Source organism: Lipotes vexillifer, unplaced genomic scaffold (genome assembly GCF_000442215.2).
Source record: "Lipotes vexillifer unplaced genomic scaffold, Lipotes_vexillifer_v1.1 scaffold150, whole genome shotgun sequence".
NCBI classification, from domain to species: Eukaryota; Metazoa; Chordata; class Mammalia; order Artiodactyla; family Lipotidae; genus Lipotes; species Lipotes vexillifer.
In genome coordinates this window covers 4,616,743-4,635,787 of record NW_006792921.1, presented here as the reverse complement: position 1 = coordinate 4,635,787, position 19,045 = coordinate 4,616,743, and the positions used below count along the sequence as shown (strand labels likewise).

The 19,045-nt window shown below is 41.4% G+C and overlaps 1 protein-coding gene across 1 annotated transcript in view; it reads left to right on the top strand.

The window, feature by feature from the left end:
* Positions 1-19,045, top strand: part of CPVL (carboxypeptidase vitellogenic like) — a 105,597-nt gene that overhangs the window by 64,852 nt on the left and 21,700 nt on the right. Inside the window, exon 11 of the mRNA XM_007466093.1 lies at positions 13,124-13,306. Within this exon, the coding sequence (XP_007466155.1) occupies positions 13,124-13,306 (183 nt within the window). The remainder of the gene's footprint in view (positions 1-13,123; positions 13,307-19,045) is intronic.

Below are 19,045 nucleotides of genomic sequence, written 5' to 3'. Positions count from 1 at the left end.
AGCGGCCATGGCCCACGGGCCCAGCCGCTCCGCAGCATGTGGGATCTTCCCGGACCGGGTCACGAGCCCATGTCCCCTGCATCGGCAGGTGGACTCTCAACCACTGCGCCACCAGAGAAGCCCAGCAGTAATTTTTTTTAATGAGGCATGCTTCTTCTGGGCTTCTTTGATTTTTAAGCATTTCAATGAATAAAAGGAAAACAGCATACCCATAAATTATTAAACAGATTTTGATTTCACCCCAAATTGCCATGCTATTGACGCCTTTTCTTGTTTGTCCTTTAAACTGATGTTGGGATGAAATACTCAAATGAGAACGAGCATATATTTTTATTTACTCTTACTTATTTCTTTAAGCCATTTGATAATATATTCTGGTTTATTTCAAATTGCTTTGCTTGTTGATGATGTGTTGTTTGAAGGTACCTCATGCTCAAAACATTAGAAAGTACGTTTGTGATTTATGGCAACATAAAAGTAGAATTTAATCTGGAGCCACCCAAATACAGCAGAGTGAGGGTGTTACAAGAAGAAAGATATTAAGTGGTGATACCATTTGTTATGTAGATTCCAGGGACCTAAAAATCAACAAACTAAGAAATGCACATTTAAATCCAGTTGCTATGAAATCCAGCTGGTATGAAACACAGGCAATTACATCAGTTGACTTTACTTTGAAAAGATAAATATGGAAAGTGTGAGAAGAGTATTGCTTTCTGGAAACAATGAGGAATATCTCTTGTGCAATAAATGTCACCACGCTGCAGTAGCTTCTCAGTGTTTATTTCTTGTGTCTTAGTATAACAGGAGAAGATGCAAAACGATGCCAACATGTTCTAAAAGATTGGATTGTTGGAAACCAGTCGTCTTCAAAGCAGCGTGTGCCAACCACCGTCCCCTGGGGTGTGGGAGGAAAATAGTGTACATTAATATTTTATTTTTTAGAAAAAGGAAATTAAGAAATAAGCTTTACTTGTGTTTAATGGATAGATTGGCACTAGGGCGCTTATTTGCTCTCTATGATAGTCACATCAGATGTGATAGAGCCAGGGTTTGGGTTTGGGTTTGGGTTTGGGTTTTCCTAATCACAGTCATCATCGTCACCATCATCATTTAAGTCTGTTTGCCACAGGATCTGCCTCCAGGCCCAGGGCTCTTTGCACTGCAGTTTCCTCTGCTTCCATCTGAATGTGGATGACTTAATTCCGGGGCTTTTGGCCCTGGCCTTGTAGTCCAGTAAGGAGAGCAGCGTTCACATACTCCCCACTGCCTAAGGAAGCCACATTCACAACCTCTCGGGCTCTTCCTAGGGGCTTTTCCCCACTGGATTTGCCTGGCCTGCACTGTAGAAGTCGTCCAACCCCACCCCCACCCCCAGGCAATGGGGCAGCCTGTGCTATCTACTTGCTCGTTATGAGCGGCTCTCGAGTGTTGTCACTGGGTAACAGCACCCGGCACGGTATCCTTGTGCCGAATGGCATGTGACTAAATGAAAGCCAGAAGAACCTTCAACCAAGCTTTCGAAAGAATCGCTCTGGGCAGGAGCCCTTGACCTCCTCCGTCTTGATTTTCCTCACCTGGTGCTCCTTTCACTGCACCTTCAAGTCTATTTCTTCAGCCCCCTGACAGTCCCCCTATTTGTTACAGGGATGTGTACAATCCTTTTGAGACCATTTGACAGTTCTCTAGGAAGAAAAGGGAAAGGGATGCTTTCCTTACCAAATAAGGGGGAGTTGTGTTTGGGGAAGGAAAAAAACACCAAAAAAACCCTAATTGCAGAGTAATGAGGGGACCTTGGTGAATATCACTATTGAAAGTATGGGGCAGAGAATCTTGCAACCTGACTGATACCAGGTTTTCCCATGTAGATGAAAACATAAAGAGCCAGAGCACCACTTAGACTTTAAAAAAATTTTTTTTGATAAAGAAAAGTAAGCTGTACAACCAGCCACTTGCTTTCTTTCGTGAGATCAGCCTGGCTGGAAACTTTTCACTGACTTTGCTACTCACCTGGAGATTGATAACAACAGGTAGGAATTAGACTTGTAGAAGTGACCTCTCTGGCTCTTTGGATGAGGGCCTACTTACTGTCCCTCTAGTCCTCTCCTAAGAGAAAGGCAAAGTAATCTTCATCCACAGAGAACTAGAATTTTCTCAAGCTAGAAGGAAAGTTTATTATGGGAGAAGTGGGTCGACTTGTCTCAAAGGCCAGCCCAAATCCAAAGTGAGCTGCACCTTGCTGCTTGGTGAGTACTCTAAGGCCTCCCTTCCCACTGTTTATATTCCTTTGGGAGCTTCCAGGTGCCTCTAAATTAATGCTTTTTCCAAGTGGTTTAGCATTCCTCCTGCAACAAGACCATTTTGCTCTCAGCTGGCCCTCAGGATAACTTCAGCAGGGAGATCATTCCCTGTCCTGCCTGGGCACAACGGGTAGTAGGGCAGCAGTGACACTGTTTAGTGGCAGGGGCTCAGCTTTCAGGTTTTGTTCACCCTCAAAATCCTTGGTAAATCCATTCAATTTTATGGCAACAACTATTGTTTTTTTGAACTTGAGTGATGTTGATAATGTTGGGGAACAGGGAGCTGGCAGGGGGACTTGATGGCAAGGGGTTTTCCTGTAGCTCCTACCTATTTCTGCTGTAATGATTGAGACTGTAGGAGCATCTTCCACTCCTCCATAGGAAATTCTTTCTGATTTGCTTAATCTAGCTTCATGAACTGCAGATCACTCCTCTAAGAGTGGCTGTCCTTGGAAGTTACTGCTGTCATCTGGCAGCTGTTGACAAAGGGACCAATTTTCTTTGCAGGATATACCAAATCCAAGGTATATGGCTGCTGTCCAATAGAAATACAAGTCACATATAGAATTTTAAATTTTCTAGAAGGCACATTAAAAATATCAAAAGAAACGGATGAAATTAATAACATGTTTTCTTTAACCCAGTATATCCAATATGTTATCATACCAGCATTTAATCAATATTAAAAAATTATTGAGAGATTATACATTCTTTTCTTTGTATTAACTCTTCACAATTCAGGGTGTATCTTAGAGCACATCTCAGTTTGGACTAGCTACATTTCAAGTGCTCGTGGCCAGTGGCTACTGTATTGATGAGTGTGAGTCAATTCCTATAGACTTAAATATTATAAATTATAGCAATTCTTGTTTGCTTTTTGGGGCTGTTTCTTGTTGGTTTGGTTTATGTGCAAATGTGTACTGGTTAATTAAGTACATTTAATAATGTGGAAAGATAAAGAAATTGGTTCCTCAGCCCATTTTTTTTAGTAGAGTGATAACGTTGGCAAGCATGGGGCAGTGTTTGGAGAGGACCCTCGGCATGACCTTGAAGCTGACATTCTGACAACCAGGGAGGACACTCCTCTCTGGAGAGACTTGTCTGGGGGAGAGGCAGGCCTGCTCCTGGAGCACTTTGAGTTCATTAAATCCAGTTACTGAGGATAGACAATAGGTGAGAGGTGATGGTTAGAGGTGAGGGGATCAGAAAAGGGCTATGAGAACAGACCCTGAAACAAGAAGCAGAGCAAAGCACCCCCTAGAGTTGGCCCCCAGGACTCTTCTATTCAAATGGGAGGAAAATATTATTCTGGGTCATTATTTTTTTTTTTTTTTTTTATTTTTTTTTTTTAGCGGTACGCGGGCCTCTCACTGTTGTGGCCTCTCCCATTGCGGAGCAAAGGCTCCGGACGCGCAGGCTCAGCAGCCATGGCTCACGGACCTAGGCGCTCCGTGGCATGTGGGATCTTCCCGGACCGGGGCACGAACCCGTGTCCCCTGCATGGGCAGGCGGACTCTCAACCACTGTGCCACCAGGGAAGCCCTGGGTCATTATTAAAAGTCATGTTAATTATGCTGTTCTAGGTAGTTAAAATTTTTTCAAAGATCCCTGGGTTGGAGTGATGGCTCACTGGATAATTTTCAAGTTGGCTTTGCTTCTTGTTCCATTCTAAAAGCAACTAAGTTATTTAGAGTTAAGCTGCAAGAAAGCAGGAATAATTTTCTTAGTGTAATCACTGGACACTCACTATTATTTGTATAATCACTGGACACTCACTCAAACTCCCTGCCCCACTCTCATTTTTCTTTACTCATCTTGGCAAAACTAGCTGGTAGGGGAATGGCACGAACATGGGGGTGTTTATTCTAAGTCCATTTTCTCTCTTTCTTTGTCTTCCTTAAACTTGGAAGCAAAGTATGTCTCATTTGAAGAGCGACTTGGTTGCAGAAGTGAGTACTGTTTCATTCAATGCTGGCATTATTTTTCTGCCACAGTCTCCTCCAGGCAGGCCCTGGGGACTCAGGCTTCCTGAGTGTTATAGCCCTATATCCCTGCAAAGTCACCAGGAAGAAGTAGGACCAAAAGTGCGAGCGAGGGGCAACTGGGGCCCAGGCGTTGTCCCTGGAAGAATAACAACTCTGCCTCCAGTGGGGAAAATTGCTAAACGTTATACTATATAGCTGAAATTGTTTTTCTTTTGCAGCTGAGCTTTTGAGAAACCCTTGGGGATTGCCCTGGGTTGAGTTGGATATTAATGAAATTAATTCTCTTCTATTTGGGAGAAAGTTACTGGTGGGTCATGCTAATTGCTCCAGGCAGAGAGAACTCCTGGCTATGTTGGAGTTTGTAACAGAAGAATGATAGGTAAGGCAGCCAGAAGAGGAAGTGTGGGGGGCTGCTTTGTAGGAGTTTCATTGATTTAGCATCTGTAGGGAAGGCTTCTTTTAAAAAAAAATTTTTTTTTTTGATTAGCGAACAGGAGAACATTCAAAACTAAGACAGACAGCAGCCAACTGGGAATGCTGTGCAGCCTGGAATAGCTTAGGCTGTTTCCCCAAACAGGAAACCACAAAATGTTAGAGATTAAGGTCACTGGATCATTGGGAAAAGAGCATAACTTTGTCTGCAAAGTATTATGATGGATTGTAAATGGGCCAAAATATAAGCATAAATCTTTCGTCTAAAAACGCAACAACAAAAATCCAGCCTTCTCACAAAAGCTCAGTTTGCTTTCCTGTTGTGCTGAGAGACCAAAGCCTCCTTCTGCGGCATCTCTGTAATTTTCCAAATAAGTAGGGGAGGTATCGGGGATTTAAAGAGAAATGCTTTGTGTTCTCCGTCAGCAACACGTGTGTTTCGGTTTGGATTTTTAAAAAGGTAAAGTTTAGACCAGAAAGTGGGCCTCGTGTGATTTATTTTCAGTCTTAGGCTTTAATACAGGCAACAATGAAAATATAACAAAATGCACATTTATATACATTTTTGCCCCAAACCCCTTCTTTCAAGTGTTCACAGCTACCATCAAAAACACAGTTGTCTCTTTTCCCCTTTGAGTATCATCCCTTGTCCCCCGAACTTACTTGAAGTCAAAATCTGAGTTTAGAGGCTGTGGGATCTTCTTAGTTGAGTTGGCAGGTAAACTGGCGTGCAGCTATCTTTAGCTGACACAATTGGTTGCTTTATATCTGCCTGGAAAATATTTATCCTTCAGAAGCTTATACTGTGTAAAATAAGGGTTAATCATCATCTGATTCTTTTCACTAGGTCTTTCCTAGAGGGAGGTTTTCTTGCTGAGAGGGTGAAATCCATGAAAAAACTACTGATTTATGTACATCCAGAACCTGAAAAGTTTATGGTTTGAAATGTTAAAATGATTTAAATTTTAGAAAGATTTAAGTGAAACTGACTTTTTTAAAGTCCTCTTTTTAAGGAAAACTTAGAGAACGAAAGAGTAAACTTGCTTTTCCTCTTTTGATTATTCACTATATTGAAAAGTTAAAAAAATATCTGGAGTATAAGGAGGGCAAGGTCACATCTTTTCATGTCTGTTCTCTTGGTGCCCAATCCTTAGGCTCACCACAAAGATTTACTGTTGGATAAATAGAAATTTCACATGAGCAGATTAAACAAACAAACAAACACATTCCATGTATAAGTGAACAGGAACTCTTTTCTCCAGCTAGACAAAAGGCCACTTCCTTTCCACTTCGCATGGAAGTGAAACTTAGCTGAAGAAAATGAAATGAATGAGTAGAGTTGGATTGAGACCTATTGATCTTTCTTTTCTACCCGTGACAGAGACATGGATACAGAGGACTATGTTTCTCTTCTAAGAAGAACGATAGCATAAGCATTGAATAAATGACAGCTGCCCTTGCACCTCTGTTGGGGGTGAGGGAAGGACACTCAGGAAGGGGTAGGACTGTGTCTTAGGGAGATAACTATTGCACAGCCTGCACTCATCGTGGCCGAGTGGAAATATAGGCCTGGCGTGGTCAGATGTCTGGGTATTTAAATGACAGCATCTAATTGCAGAAACAATAACAACACCATGTGGACCTAGATGAATATATCTGCAAGCTAAATGCAGCCAATTGAAAACGTTTGCACACCACTATAGAAATTTATTTTTCAGATTATTCTTAATAAAGAGTAACAAGAACAATAACAAAACCTTGCTCTTCAGCTTATAGGATATTTTTATAACCAGTATCCCATGTGGTCCTCCTAAGAACTCTAGGATGTAGATATTCCACTTCACAGAGGAGAAAATTAAGGCTCAGAGTGAGTAGATGACAGCTCCAAGGCACTCAGTAGCACAGGCCTTGGGAGGCTGAGCCAGGGCTGGAGCTCAAGGCTCCTGTCTGCAAGTGTCATACGACTTTTATAAGCCCCTGCCATTTGTTTTATGAAATTGATGACCTAGTGCAGTTATGTTAGAACTCTTGCCATCCTAAGAGTTATTCTAACTCTTACCTCCAAAATCACAATTGAAATCCACAGGTAACATCTCATTTGGAAATTGTGGAGCTATTTGAATAGCTATGTTGAATTATTCAAATGCAAGAATAATAATAGCTAGCGTTAACTGAACACTTACTATGTGCCTGGGACACAAAGAGCTTACATGCATTATATTATGTAATTCTCCCATTGACTCTCTCTCATATATGTTTCTCTTCTATCCGTTTGACAGATGAGGAAACTGACCTCTAGACAGGCTATGTAACTTAATCAAGATAATCCTGCTAGTAAGTGGCAGAGCTAGGTTCAAACCCAGCTACAGAGCCTGTGCTCTTAACTATAAACATGTATCCTTCATTCCAAAGAGTCATGCTTACATTTAAGTTTGCTCCTTGCATGTGTAATTACAAAGAATAAACCACCTGTTCAGTGTATTCTCTGGGTGGGGGGCAGTGGAGGGAGCGGAATACACTGAGCAGTATAGAAGAGGGGTTAGAAGCACACACTTTGGACTCAGGCAGATCTGAACTTGAATCTCTGTTACCAGCTGGCTCACCTCCCTGCATCTCTGTCCCTTTGTTCCTAAAATGGCATAAATAACACTTGCCTTCTGGGGGTGTTGTAAAATCATGGATGTAAAATGCTTAGCACAGTTCCTGCAACATAATTAGAACAATGAGAGAGTTCTACTATTCCCAAATGTCCTTTTAAAAGCTATACTCTTAACCATACCTTTCTAGCATTTAGGTATGGGGAAATTCCTTGGGATGCTTCAAAATTACAAGTTCCTTTTAAAGGGTAATTTATAGACTTATGGCTCTGAGTACCAAGAAAAGACTGCTGAGACACCATGCCCAATGTGTGTAAAATTAGTCATGAAAGGCATGTTATTTCATGCATTTGAGTACATAGAGTTCAGGTTTACCCTGGCTGGATTCCCTCCTACTGTTGGCCTTTGTCTAAAAGAGTGAGACTGACAACCAAGTATTTGACACAGAAAGACCATATGCATATTTTGGAGGTTTATTCTAGAAGTTCTTTGTTGAGTCAGTCTTCCAAGTCATTATCACATTATCAACCTACTTGAAGAGGAGGACCATATTTACCTAACTCCCCCAATTTGTATCCAGTGCTGTGCTTAGAACCCTGTTCATATTTTCTCATTAATTCTCACTACAGTGAGATGTAGGTCTTAAATCTACATGTTCAGGAAAGGCAACCACAACTCATGGAGGTTAAACCACATGTCCAAGAATTCCCAGTTACTGCATGCCGCGGCATGTGAGGCACTGGTCCAATGGTGTATGAGTTTGGATTTCATGCTTTTAGCGACAGCAGCAAATGTGGTTACTTGAAGCATGAAAAGAACTGGTCAGAAGACAGGATATGTCACAGAATTCATGGACAAACTGAGGAACTGGAGTGAGGAAAGATAGGGACCAGGGAAAACTCTGGGGATCCAGGTAGCAAAACTAATGGGCAGACTCATCAGGGAACCCTGTGTCATTCTGTCCACAATCCAAATTCTAGGGAGAGAGCATTTGAGTGCCCTAGCTTAGGTCGCATGCTCATCCCTTGCATAGAGGAGGAAGAACACTGATCGCCAGCCTCCACTAGGGCTGTATCCATTGAGGGAATGGGGATACAGTTACCAGGGGAAGGGGGAGTGGACCTGGGCCAAACAAAACGGCAGTCACTATACAGCATTACAGAAAGCCTTTAAAGAGCACAATTGCCTATACTCTACAAGTGTCCATACGTCTCATGGGGTGTCAGGCACTGTGCAAGGGCTGCAGGTGGAGTGAGGGCTAAGAGATCTCTCTTCTTTGGGAGCTGATGCTGTTCCACAGCTGCTTAATGAGGGCCAGTCCCTATAACAGAAGTGAGGCATCTGTTGCCAGCTGAGTAATGTCCTTGCACACATCCTGGTCCATAGAGCCAAAGTGAGGAACGAGAGATGTCTCCAGACTTGGACAAACAGATGAGATTGTTTCTGAACCGGAGATGTGAACTATGTCTCCTTCTCTACCAACTCTCTGTTTCCTAAGGCTTGGAGTAGCACTTAAACATGTAGCTGTGGGGAGTCAGTAAATGCTTGCTGTTCGCAGGAATTTAGCTCCTTTCTTAAGGCGTTCTAGGAAGAAGTTTGGAAGTGTGGGATCTAGAATGCATTCTGACACCTCCCTGTGTCACGATTTCCTTTACAGTAAAGTGGAGGCGGGCCTTGTAATACTTCTCATCCCCGCCCTGTGAAGCTGGATGTGAATAAAGCTATGTGTACATGAAAACACTTTGAAAAGTAAAGAACATTAAAAAAAAATGATTTTCTCATCTCTTCCTTTTGAAAAAAAATAAGAGAGAGAGAGAGATGCTAGTAATCCAGATCACCTAGTGCCATCTCTTGTAAGTGCTTGAATTCTGGAATGAGTTTTTAAGATCATCTGTGATTGAACTAAAGTTATGCTGTTTACCTAGTTGCCATGAAAAAAAACTGAGAGCTGGTAATACTTGAGTTAGCACAAATTATTCCCCAATAAAGACCCATCTTTTGCCAAATTGAGGTGTCCAACCTCTTAGTGTTATTGTTCTTTTTATTATTTTTTCGTTATGGAAGCATCCCAACATACCCCAAAAACTTAGAAAATAGCCAAGTTAAAACAAATTGCCCATATTTTGACTACCTTAACTGCTAGTATTTTGATGTATTCTTTTCCCAAGTTTGAAGCATCCTTTTAAAATATAGTAATTGTAGAGCATGAACAGTGGGATCATAGTTTTTCATTGATTTTTTTAATAAGTATTTTTCCATGTCTTCGCATCACCATGAGTTTCAACAAACTAACCAGTCAGACCTCTAAGTAGTAAAAGAAAAGAAAATTCTCTAAAAGCAGTGCCTCTGCTCTTTAACTGAGGCCTCACAGCTGACCAGAAAGGAAAGTGAGGACACTGGTTGTTCAGGGGTGCTGCCTGGTGTGTCCCTGGAAACCTGCTCCAACCAGCGCTTTCCCTGCCCCTTGTTTTGTTAGAGTCACTCCTGACAAGGGAAGCTAGCTAAAAGCTGCATTCATTTCTGTCTCCACCTCTCTGTCTTTACACCCTGTTGCTTAAAATACCAGCAAACCTCAGGGGAAGGTTTGCCCCAGACTGTCCCAGTTTTAGCCTGCAAGCCCTGCATCCTGGGAAACTCCTCTGTCCAGGGCAAACCGGGACAGATCACCCCACCAGGAAGAAGTGGGCGAATGTGTGCAGATCCTTCGTAAGTGGCCAACCCGTTGCGGTTTAAGCTTTGTCCTGGAACTTCTCTGTCTCTCAGGATGTGGGTGGCCAACACGTGCCCTCCGGCTTCAGGACCACCCAGCCCTGTGCTACACCCACCTGGCTTCTCAGCTCACTGTCACCGGATCCTGGGATATCTCACCCACTCACCCAGCCCTGGAGGCACCCAACTGGGATATTCCTGTGGGGGCTGAAGAGAGTAAATGTGACATTTAGATAAAAATAGAAGCTCTGGAATTCTTATATGTAAGGCGGCCTTAAATGCCCGCTCTGAAATCACTTCACTTGATCATTAACCTGATTTCTTTTTTTGTTGCATTTGACTTATGTGCCCTTTAGTAGTTAAAACTGTTTTCCTTGCTTTGCAAAGGAAGGATTTCCATTTGCCCCCAAAAGTAGGCTTTCTGCACATCACATGCACAAAATTATGCAGTCCAGCCCTTCACTGCCTCATTCTGGAGTGTTAGTATTCTTGTTTATGATGTCTTGAAAAACAAGGGAAATGGCTCAGGGATGGGCTTTGTTTCATTTCAACAAACGTGTACCCTAATGCTGTACATATCAGCCTGTTTTTGCTGTAACCTGTGGATTTTGCTATCATCCCTCAAAGATGAAAATTCAAACCAGTTTCAGAGTATCCTGATGATAGTAAGGTAACAATATCCTGATGACTCTCAGAAAGATGCAAGCTTCATAGAGTAGCCACGAAGAAGAAAGATGGCTACATACACTTGTGTGTGTGCTAGTTAATCAGCATCTTTTCACTGAATTCTAGAAGAATTACTTTATAGATGATTATCTTCGTTAATCAGCTATAATCAGGCCTTCCTAGAATGGTGAAGTATTTAAGCCTGGTTTCCTGGTACAGATCATGTGTAATTGTTTCCATACTGTTGGCAAAACAGCTGTAGGAGTTTTGCATGGGCCATAAGTATTCAAGGTCTTTGAGGCAATTTCTTTGTATAAACAATGCAAATTTTTATTGCTATAGTTGAGTTTTTTAAAGAGGCTTTAAATCCATCAGGATTTTCTGTAAGGGGGGTTCTTCATAGGAGAGTGGATGTGGTGATGATGACTGAGTAACATGAAAGACCCTGTGTTCCTATAGGTGAGGCCCAGGGCTCTTTCATCTTAGGCTGAATCCTGGCCCACTGCTGCTTGAGGATTTGGAGAGTGTAAAAGTCCTGGGCTTTTTAATTATGTATAAGCCTTTTAAGAAGCCTGTGCCAGGAGGGCAGAGATGGAAACATGCAGTGAAACATTTTATATCCAGTTTGAGGATTCAACCGAAGGTCTTCACTTGAGTCAAACCAGAGCTTCCAAATAGATCAAAGGTAGCATGGAGTTGAGGAAAATCTCTTTGTTGGTGGTGGAGTGACAATACCTTATGAGAATCAACAAGTGTGAAAAATAGCCTAAGGAGAGTAGAAAACAGAGGGGAAAATTACTCAGATTTCCACCACCAAAATTAATCAACTCTATTCCTTTTTTTTTTTTAAGTTTCATTCCATATATGTAAATAAGTATGTCAATTTTATATATCATAATTGGGATATATATTTGGCATTCAGCTTTCATACTTAACATTATGTGATAAGCATTTTCCACATTGCTTCATGGTTTAGTCCAACAGTTTATTTATTTATTTTTACCAGAAAAAAAAAATTTTTTTACTTACAGAGAATAAATGAACCACAACTATTTTGTGAGAAAGCTGATGATGAACAATTTTTTTAAAATCAGAATTCTTCTTCTGGCATTATCATCCACTGAGTTTGCACTTACACTATAAACAGATATAAGATGGACATATTATATGAGGCAATAATTTTCAGACTTTATCAACAGGCAGTAAAGAGCACAGATCCAAAGAGCAGGGCAGTGAGCCCCATAATGTGCACTTCTGGAATGAAAAATGGCATGAGGAACACAAGCTTAAGATAGCCATCTCCCTGAGTTCAGGAGAAAGAGGCTGGACTTAAGGAGAATGAGGTGACAACTTTGTAGTCCAACAGTTTAAATGGCTTTGCAATATCCCATAGAATTTCTGTACCGTGGTTATTTAACCACTCACTAATATGGAACTTTTAGACTGTGTTCAAATTTGTCATTATAAAGTTTCAGTGAATATTGTTAAATATATATATTTTTTATTTCTTTGGGCTCATTTTCATAGAGTTTATTCCACAAACTGGGATTACTGGGACAAAGTCTCAACATTATAAAGTCTTTGCATTAAAAAATGATGGTTGCTTTCCTGAAGAGTAATGCCATTCACACTGTCCCCAGTAGCTTCACAACTTCAGCATCATTGGGTATTATCTGAATATCTTGAAAGCTGTTTGGGAAGAAAAGACCAGAGTTGCCTCAGAGTTTCTCCTATAGTACCCATCAACTTAGCTAAAAAAAATGTATCTTAGGCATTTTGAAGGACATTCCTCATTTTTGACAAATGGCTATCCTATTTAAGAAAGGAGGTCTTTGGAAGTGGCATAGCAGACATGGTTGCCTCCAACAAATGACAAATTTGAGGCACCTGCATCTATCTGTCTGCCTCAAAAAATTATAGTTGTCACTGAAATGTAGGAGGGGAAAGCAACATGGATTACCAGCAGCCACGAGGGAATGCCCAGCTTGCCAGCTGCTGCAGGACCTGAAAAGTGAAAATAATCAAATACAGGCTTCATGACAATCCCAGTGTGTACCATTCCTTAGTTCCACTGAACTGTAACCACAGTCTTCTTCCTTAACATAGCCATACATCCAAGTAAAACCTATATTGCTGGGTAATACAGCACAAATGCTTTTGCAACAAGAGAGATGTATGCAGATTCCTATGAAGAATCAAACTTTTGGAAGAATGCAGTGGTTGAGACAAGGCTTGAGTTTATTTCAGGTTGTTGGTGTATGTAGCCAACTGGAAGAAAGTGATCCTACTGAGTTCTTGGGTTGGCATCTCTGAGCAGCGCCCCAGAGCAGCTAACATTCCCTTTTCTCTCTTGTGTGCACTATCTGTACCTAGATATATTGACTGGCTTCCCCTGCTGAATCCTGCATTTGCCCACGGCTCAGTTTCGTTTCAGGTTCTAATCTACAATGGCCAACTGGACATCATCGTGGCAGCTCCCCTGACAGAGCGCTCCTTGATGGCCATGAACTGGAAAGGATACCAGGATTATAAGAAGGCAGAAAGAAAAGTTTGGAAGGTCCTTAAATCTGATCCTGAAGTGGCTGGTTATGTACGGCAAGTGGATAGCTTCTGTCAGGTATGAAAATGCTTCCCGGCACACAGGTTGTAAGAATGGGATGATGAGATTGAAACGAAAGCCCGAATACCCATAAGACATGGTCAGCCTTAAGCAAAGTCATACAACAACAAAAAGGTGTCTTCTCTTGCCCTCCTTTCCACAGGGAAGGGTGGTCTGAGTTCATATTAAAATACAAATACTCAATGTTTAAGACAAAAGTTGACAGACAATAGCGTAGGTATTATTTAAGAGCTAAGGTGACAACTTAAAAGATTACAAAAAGGATAATACTCAACCCTAAAAGGTGAATCATTAATGAGAGAATTAGTCTATTTGGGGAACAAAAGAGAGTGTGAACAAATTACATGAGGAAGGTTCAATGTAATCTGCTCTGGCAAACCTATGATCACATTCATGTATTACACGTGGAGGCCCAGGACAAAAATCTATCTGATGCCCTACTGTGACCTCTCCTTTAGGAGTCAGATGTTACTCTGGCCAAGCCTGTCCACTGCTCCTCCAGCTTGTAGGTCTCAGCTCCTTGAAGATGAATAGGACTTCCTTAATGTTTACACGATGATTACACTGTTTACCTCCAGAGTTTCTGGAGAAATTAAGAAAGCCCCTTAGTTTTGCTTAGTTAGTCTCAAGAGGAAAAATTTATTCTTCTAGACTTGATTTTATTCCCCAATTTTTTATGTGAGGTAACACTGGGACCTCAATTCTGTACCTCCAAGTATTTGGAAGAATAGCTTTCTAATGCTTGAGTTTTCCTTTAGGCAAATCCATGCTCCAAACAGAAATTAATCATAGGAATACTACTTTAAAAGTACTTTGCTTTGGGACTGTAAATGAGATCACAAAGTATTTTATCAGGGGTCACTGGGTTATCACCTGAATTACTCATTTATGTTTAAAAAAATGATAGTTCCAGGGCTTCCCTGGTGGCGCAGTGGTTGAGAGTCCGCCTGCCGATGCAGGGGACACGGGTTCGTGCCCCGGTCCGGGAAGATCCCACATGCCGCGGAGCAGCTGGGGCTGTGAGCCATGGCCGCTGAGCCTGCGCGTCCCGAGCCTGTGCTCCGCAACAGGAGAGGCCACAACAGTGAGAGGCCCGCATACCGCAAAATAAAATAAAATAAAAGGTTTCTTTAAAAAAAAAAAACAAAAACTGATAGTTCCAGCAGAAATTACGGATATTCTAATGTGAAAAGGTAGTCTTCCTACCATACCCCGGTCATTCTAACCATTAAATAACATGAAATATAACAAATTTAAATATTACACAAAATATTAACTACCTTGGACAACGGAAACAGTTGAGAGACATATTTCTGGGCTCAAGTGAAGGTAAATTTTGAAAAGTTATAACGTTACAGTTTCTAAATCGAGATAAATTATACCAAAGAATTAACTACTGGTGGAATGGCAAACTAAATGTCTCAGAGCAGGAGCAGTTCTGGCAGTATACATATGAAGTCTGAAAATGGGACAGGGAAGGACAGAAAGAAGTGTCTGTTTACATGCAGAGAGATCTCAAGAGAGGATGGGAAGTGCCTTGTCAGCCCCATCTGCTTCTGTAAACTTGAGCGATCTTGAATCTGGTATTGAATTGGGGACCACAATAAATAGTTAACTCTGAAGACAGATTCCAAAATATTGAAATTCCTGGACAAGTGGAGGCTCTTCAGTTGCAGAAAATAATCTGGACTTAATCTTGTTGTTTATTTGTCTCTTTTTAAGTAACACAACTTATATAGCAATTCAAATATTTTTAAAAAAGAGAAAAAGAAAAAAATTCCACAATTTCAACATCTGAAATTGCATTTTAATTGATTCATATGTTCACAGGTACAGGTTTTTGCATAATTTTAACAGTGTAATATAAGGTTGATTCTACTTTGTTACTTAAAAACAAAACTTACTGAGTTATAACATAATATGGAAAAGTGAACAAGTCACAAATATACAGGTAAATGAATTTTCACAAAGTGAACATACCCCTGTGACTGTTACCTAAATAAAGAAATAGAATAGAACCAGTGCCCCTCCCTCCCCGCCTCATAGTCACTACTCCCCTCCTCCCCAAAGTAACCACTGTCCTGACTTCTAACAGCCTAGATTACTTTTGCAAGTTTTTGAATTTTTATAAACGGACATATTCAGTATGTACTCTTTCCTGTGTGGTATATTTGCTTAGCTTTGTGTTCATGAGATTTATTTATTCTTTTTTTATATGGTAATTTGGTAATTTTTCCTGATAATGCTTAGAAATTTTCAGTTGAATGTCAGACATTGAACAGGTAAAATTATGGAGATAGTTTGAGTTTTTGGCTGATGATATTTACCTTCAAAGAGATTTTGCTTTGCTTCTGTCAGGCAGTTAGAATAGAGGCAAGCACCTTTATCAAGTCTGGAATTGAGTGACTTTAAATCTGTACTTTTTGTCTCCCAAAGCGCCATTCAAGTTTCCAGTCTCTTAACTACCACTTTATGCTTGGTTTTGTAGCCTCTTGGCCGCTGAATCAACTATTGCTTTGATGCGGACAGGGCCAGAGAATGCCAGACTCAGCTTGTTGCCCTCTCCTTCAGTTTGCAAGCCTGGCCCTTTGTAGTGGGTAGAATAATGGGCCCCCAAAGAGACCTTCCCCCTAATCTCTGGAACCTGTCAATATGTTGTATCATATGGAAAGAAGGAATCAAGGCTACATATGGAAATAAGGTTGTTAATCATCTGACCTACAGATGGGGAAATTATTCTGGATTATCCAGATGGGCCAGTATAATCACAAAGATCCTTATGAGTGAATGAGGGAAGCAGGTGAGTCAGAGTCAGAGAGGGTTTCAAAGATGCTGTGTTGCTGGCTTTGAAGATAGAGGAAGGACCATGAGCTAAGGAATTATAAGCTAATTTTCCAACTAATATCATGTGTGTCAGTAGTCCTACTGATCTACATAAACTATGTAAATAAATCAGGCAAAAGATAGATTATGATTTTTTGTGTGCAAAATAAATGAAAGAGAAGAGGCAAATGAAAAATCAGAGTTATAAGGGATGGGCTCACCTACCTATATTTAAGTTCAGTAATGATAAAGATAGCTTTCGTTTGTTGAACGCTAAATATGTGCCAGCTGTTGTGATAGGTACTTGATGGATATTATCAGAATAACCTCTGAAAATTATATAATTTCCATTTTACTTGCATATGAGGAAACAGACTCTGAGAAGGTAAACAGTTAATCCAGAATCATTCAATGACAGCATTGGGACTCAAACTTTATTCAGTTTGCTCCCAGAGCCTGTGTGCCTATGTCTGTCAGATTGCCTCTGATATTTAATTGTCGGTAAGGTGGAGAATGTTAACTAAATAGAAGAGAAGAGAAACACTCAGGAAAAAAACTTGTTTATTTAATCTTTTCACATGTTTGAAAGACATTTGTTAGGCGTCCCTTAGGGGCAGTATAAAAAAAAGATATTTATCGGGCTTCCCTGGTGGCGCAGTGGTGGGGAGTCCGCCTGCCGATGCAGGGAACCATGGATTCATGCCCCGGTCCGAGAAGATCCCACATGCCGCGGAGCGGCTGGGCCCGTGAGCCATGGCCGCTGAGCCTGCGCGTCTGGAGCCTGTGCTCCGCAGCGGGAGAGGCCACGGCAGTGAGAGGCCAGCGTACCACAAAAAAAAAAAGTATCACTTTAGCTTCACTGTAGACAGTGATTGGAGGAAGTAATAATGGAAGCTGCGCGTCCGCAGCCTGTGCTCCGCAACGGGAGAGGCCACAACAGTGAGAGGCCCGCATACCATACCCAAAAAAAAAAAAAAAAAAGATATTTATCAATACTCATGAGGTTCTAAACTTACCTCCCATGATTAGAATACAGTAATACTTTCCCTGTGGCTAAAAATGAAATATTAGTTTAATAATGAAATGCCCACATTCTTTTATTTCTGATTGCATCCTCCCATTCACTGACTGGATGGTCTGGCTGCTATAAGATCAACAGACTGAATATGATAATAAAGTCTACTCTATCAAGGAGATTTTCCTCAAAGGAGGGAATAAAGACAGAAAATAAGCAAATATAGACATTCACAAATCAGATAATGTCAGAAAGTAAAACTGGATGATGTGAAAGAGCTGATACAGGGACTACTTTTGGATGGAGGATCCCAGAAGCCTCACTGAAGAGGTGAGACAGTAGGACATGAAGCAGCCTCCATGTGCAGATGTGGGCCAGCGTTTCCATGCAGAGAATGTCTAAATGTGCCAAAGGGCAGAAATAAGCTGGATGTGCCTGAGGAAAGGAAGGAGGGCCAGTGGATCTGAGGGAGGAATAGGGAAAAAGGGGAAGCAAAGATGGAGGATTGGCTGTGGCCATATCATACGGGACCTGGTGGGTCAGGGTAGAGTTTGTACTCAGAAAGTTAATCACATCCCATAGACAGAGCTCTAAACTTCTTGCTCTGGTTTGAGATCCCTTCCAGTACAAATTCTGAGTATATTCCTGCTATCCTCTTTGGTATCATGACCGTCTACACACATACTCTTAATTGAGTTCTTTTCTCCCACAAGGAAAAATTTTCTTGTAGACATCTTTCTGTTGGGGAGATTTTTTTTACCTCAACTACTGAGTAGTTTAGGAGTGATCATTGTTACTGAATAAAACTGTATACAGTATTAGGTTATATGGATATGTGTGTTTGTGTATGTGTGTTATACATGCGTATACCTATAACATATGTAGAGACTGTGTAACAGAGTGGTTAGAGACCACTATAGAGTGGCCTCTAATACTATAATAGACTATTTTAGTGGTCTCAGTACTATAATAGTGTATTACAGTGGTCTCAATACTATAATAGAGTGTTCCAGTGGCCTCCAATAGTATGGTACAGTGTTACAGGGGCCTCCAACATTATACTACAGTGTTACAGTGGCCTCCAATACTATAATAGAGTGTTCCAGTGTCCTCAGTACTATAATAGAGTATTTGAGTCAGGAAGACCATGGTTTTCCTCCTTAACCTTCTACTTAATAGCTTTGTGACCTTGGGCAAGTTTTTCACCTCTCTATACCATGACTTCATCTCCTATAAAATAGGGGTAGTAATAATAATAATATCTACCTGTTATGCACTGAATTGTGTCTCCCTAACTTAGGATGTTGAAGACCTAACTTAGGATGTGTCTGTATTTGGAGATATGGCCTCTAAGGAGGTAATTAAGGTTAAATGAGGTCATAAGGGCAGAGCCCTGATTCTGTGGGATTAAGAAGAGACCGCAGAGAGATCGCTTGGCCTCTCTCTGTCTCGGCCATGTGAGGACACAGCAAGAAGGCAGCCATCTGCAAGCCAGGGAGAGAGCTCTCATCAGAAACCCAGTCAACTAGCACCTCGATCTTGGACTTCCCAGATGCCAAAACTGTGAAAATTTCTGTTCTTTAAGCCACTCAGTCTATAGTATCCTCATAGGATTATTGAGGGGATTCAATAAGCTAATTAGCTTAGAGCAGTCCCTGACTCATAGGAAACATTTGCTATTATTATTGTTACCGTGGATCACTTATAAGAATATACACAAAGGGCTTCCCAGGTGGCGCAGTGGTTGAGAGTCCGCCTACCGATGCAGGGGACGCGGGTTCATGCCCCGGTCCGGGAAGATCCCACATTCCGCGGACCGGCTGGGCCCGTGAGCCATGGCCGCTGAGCCTGCACGTCCGGAGCCTGTGCTCCACAACAGGAGAGGCCACAACAGTGAG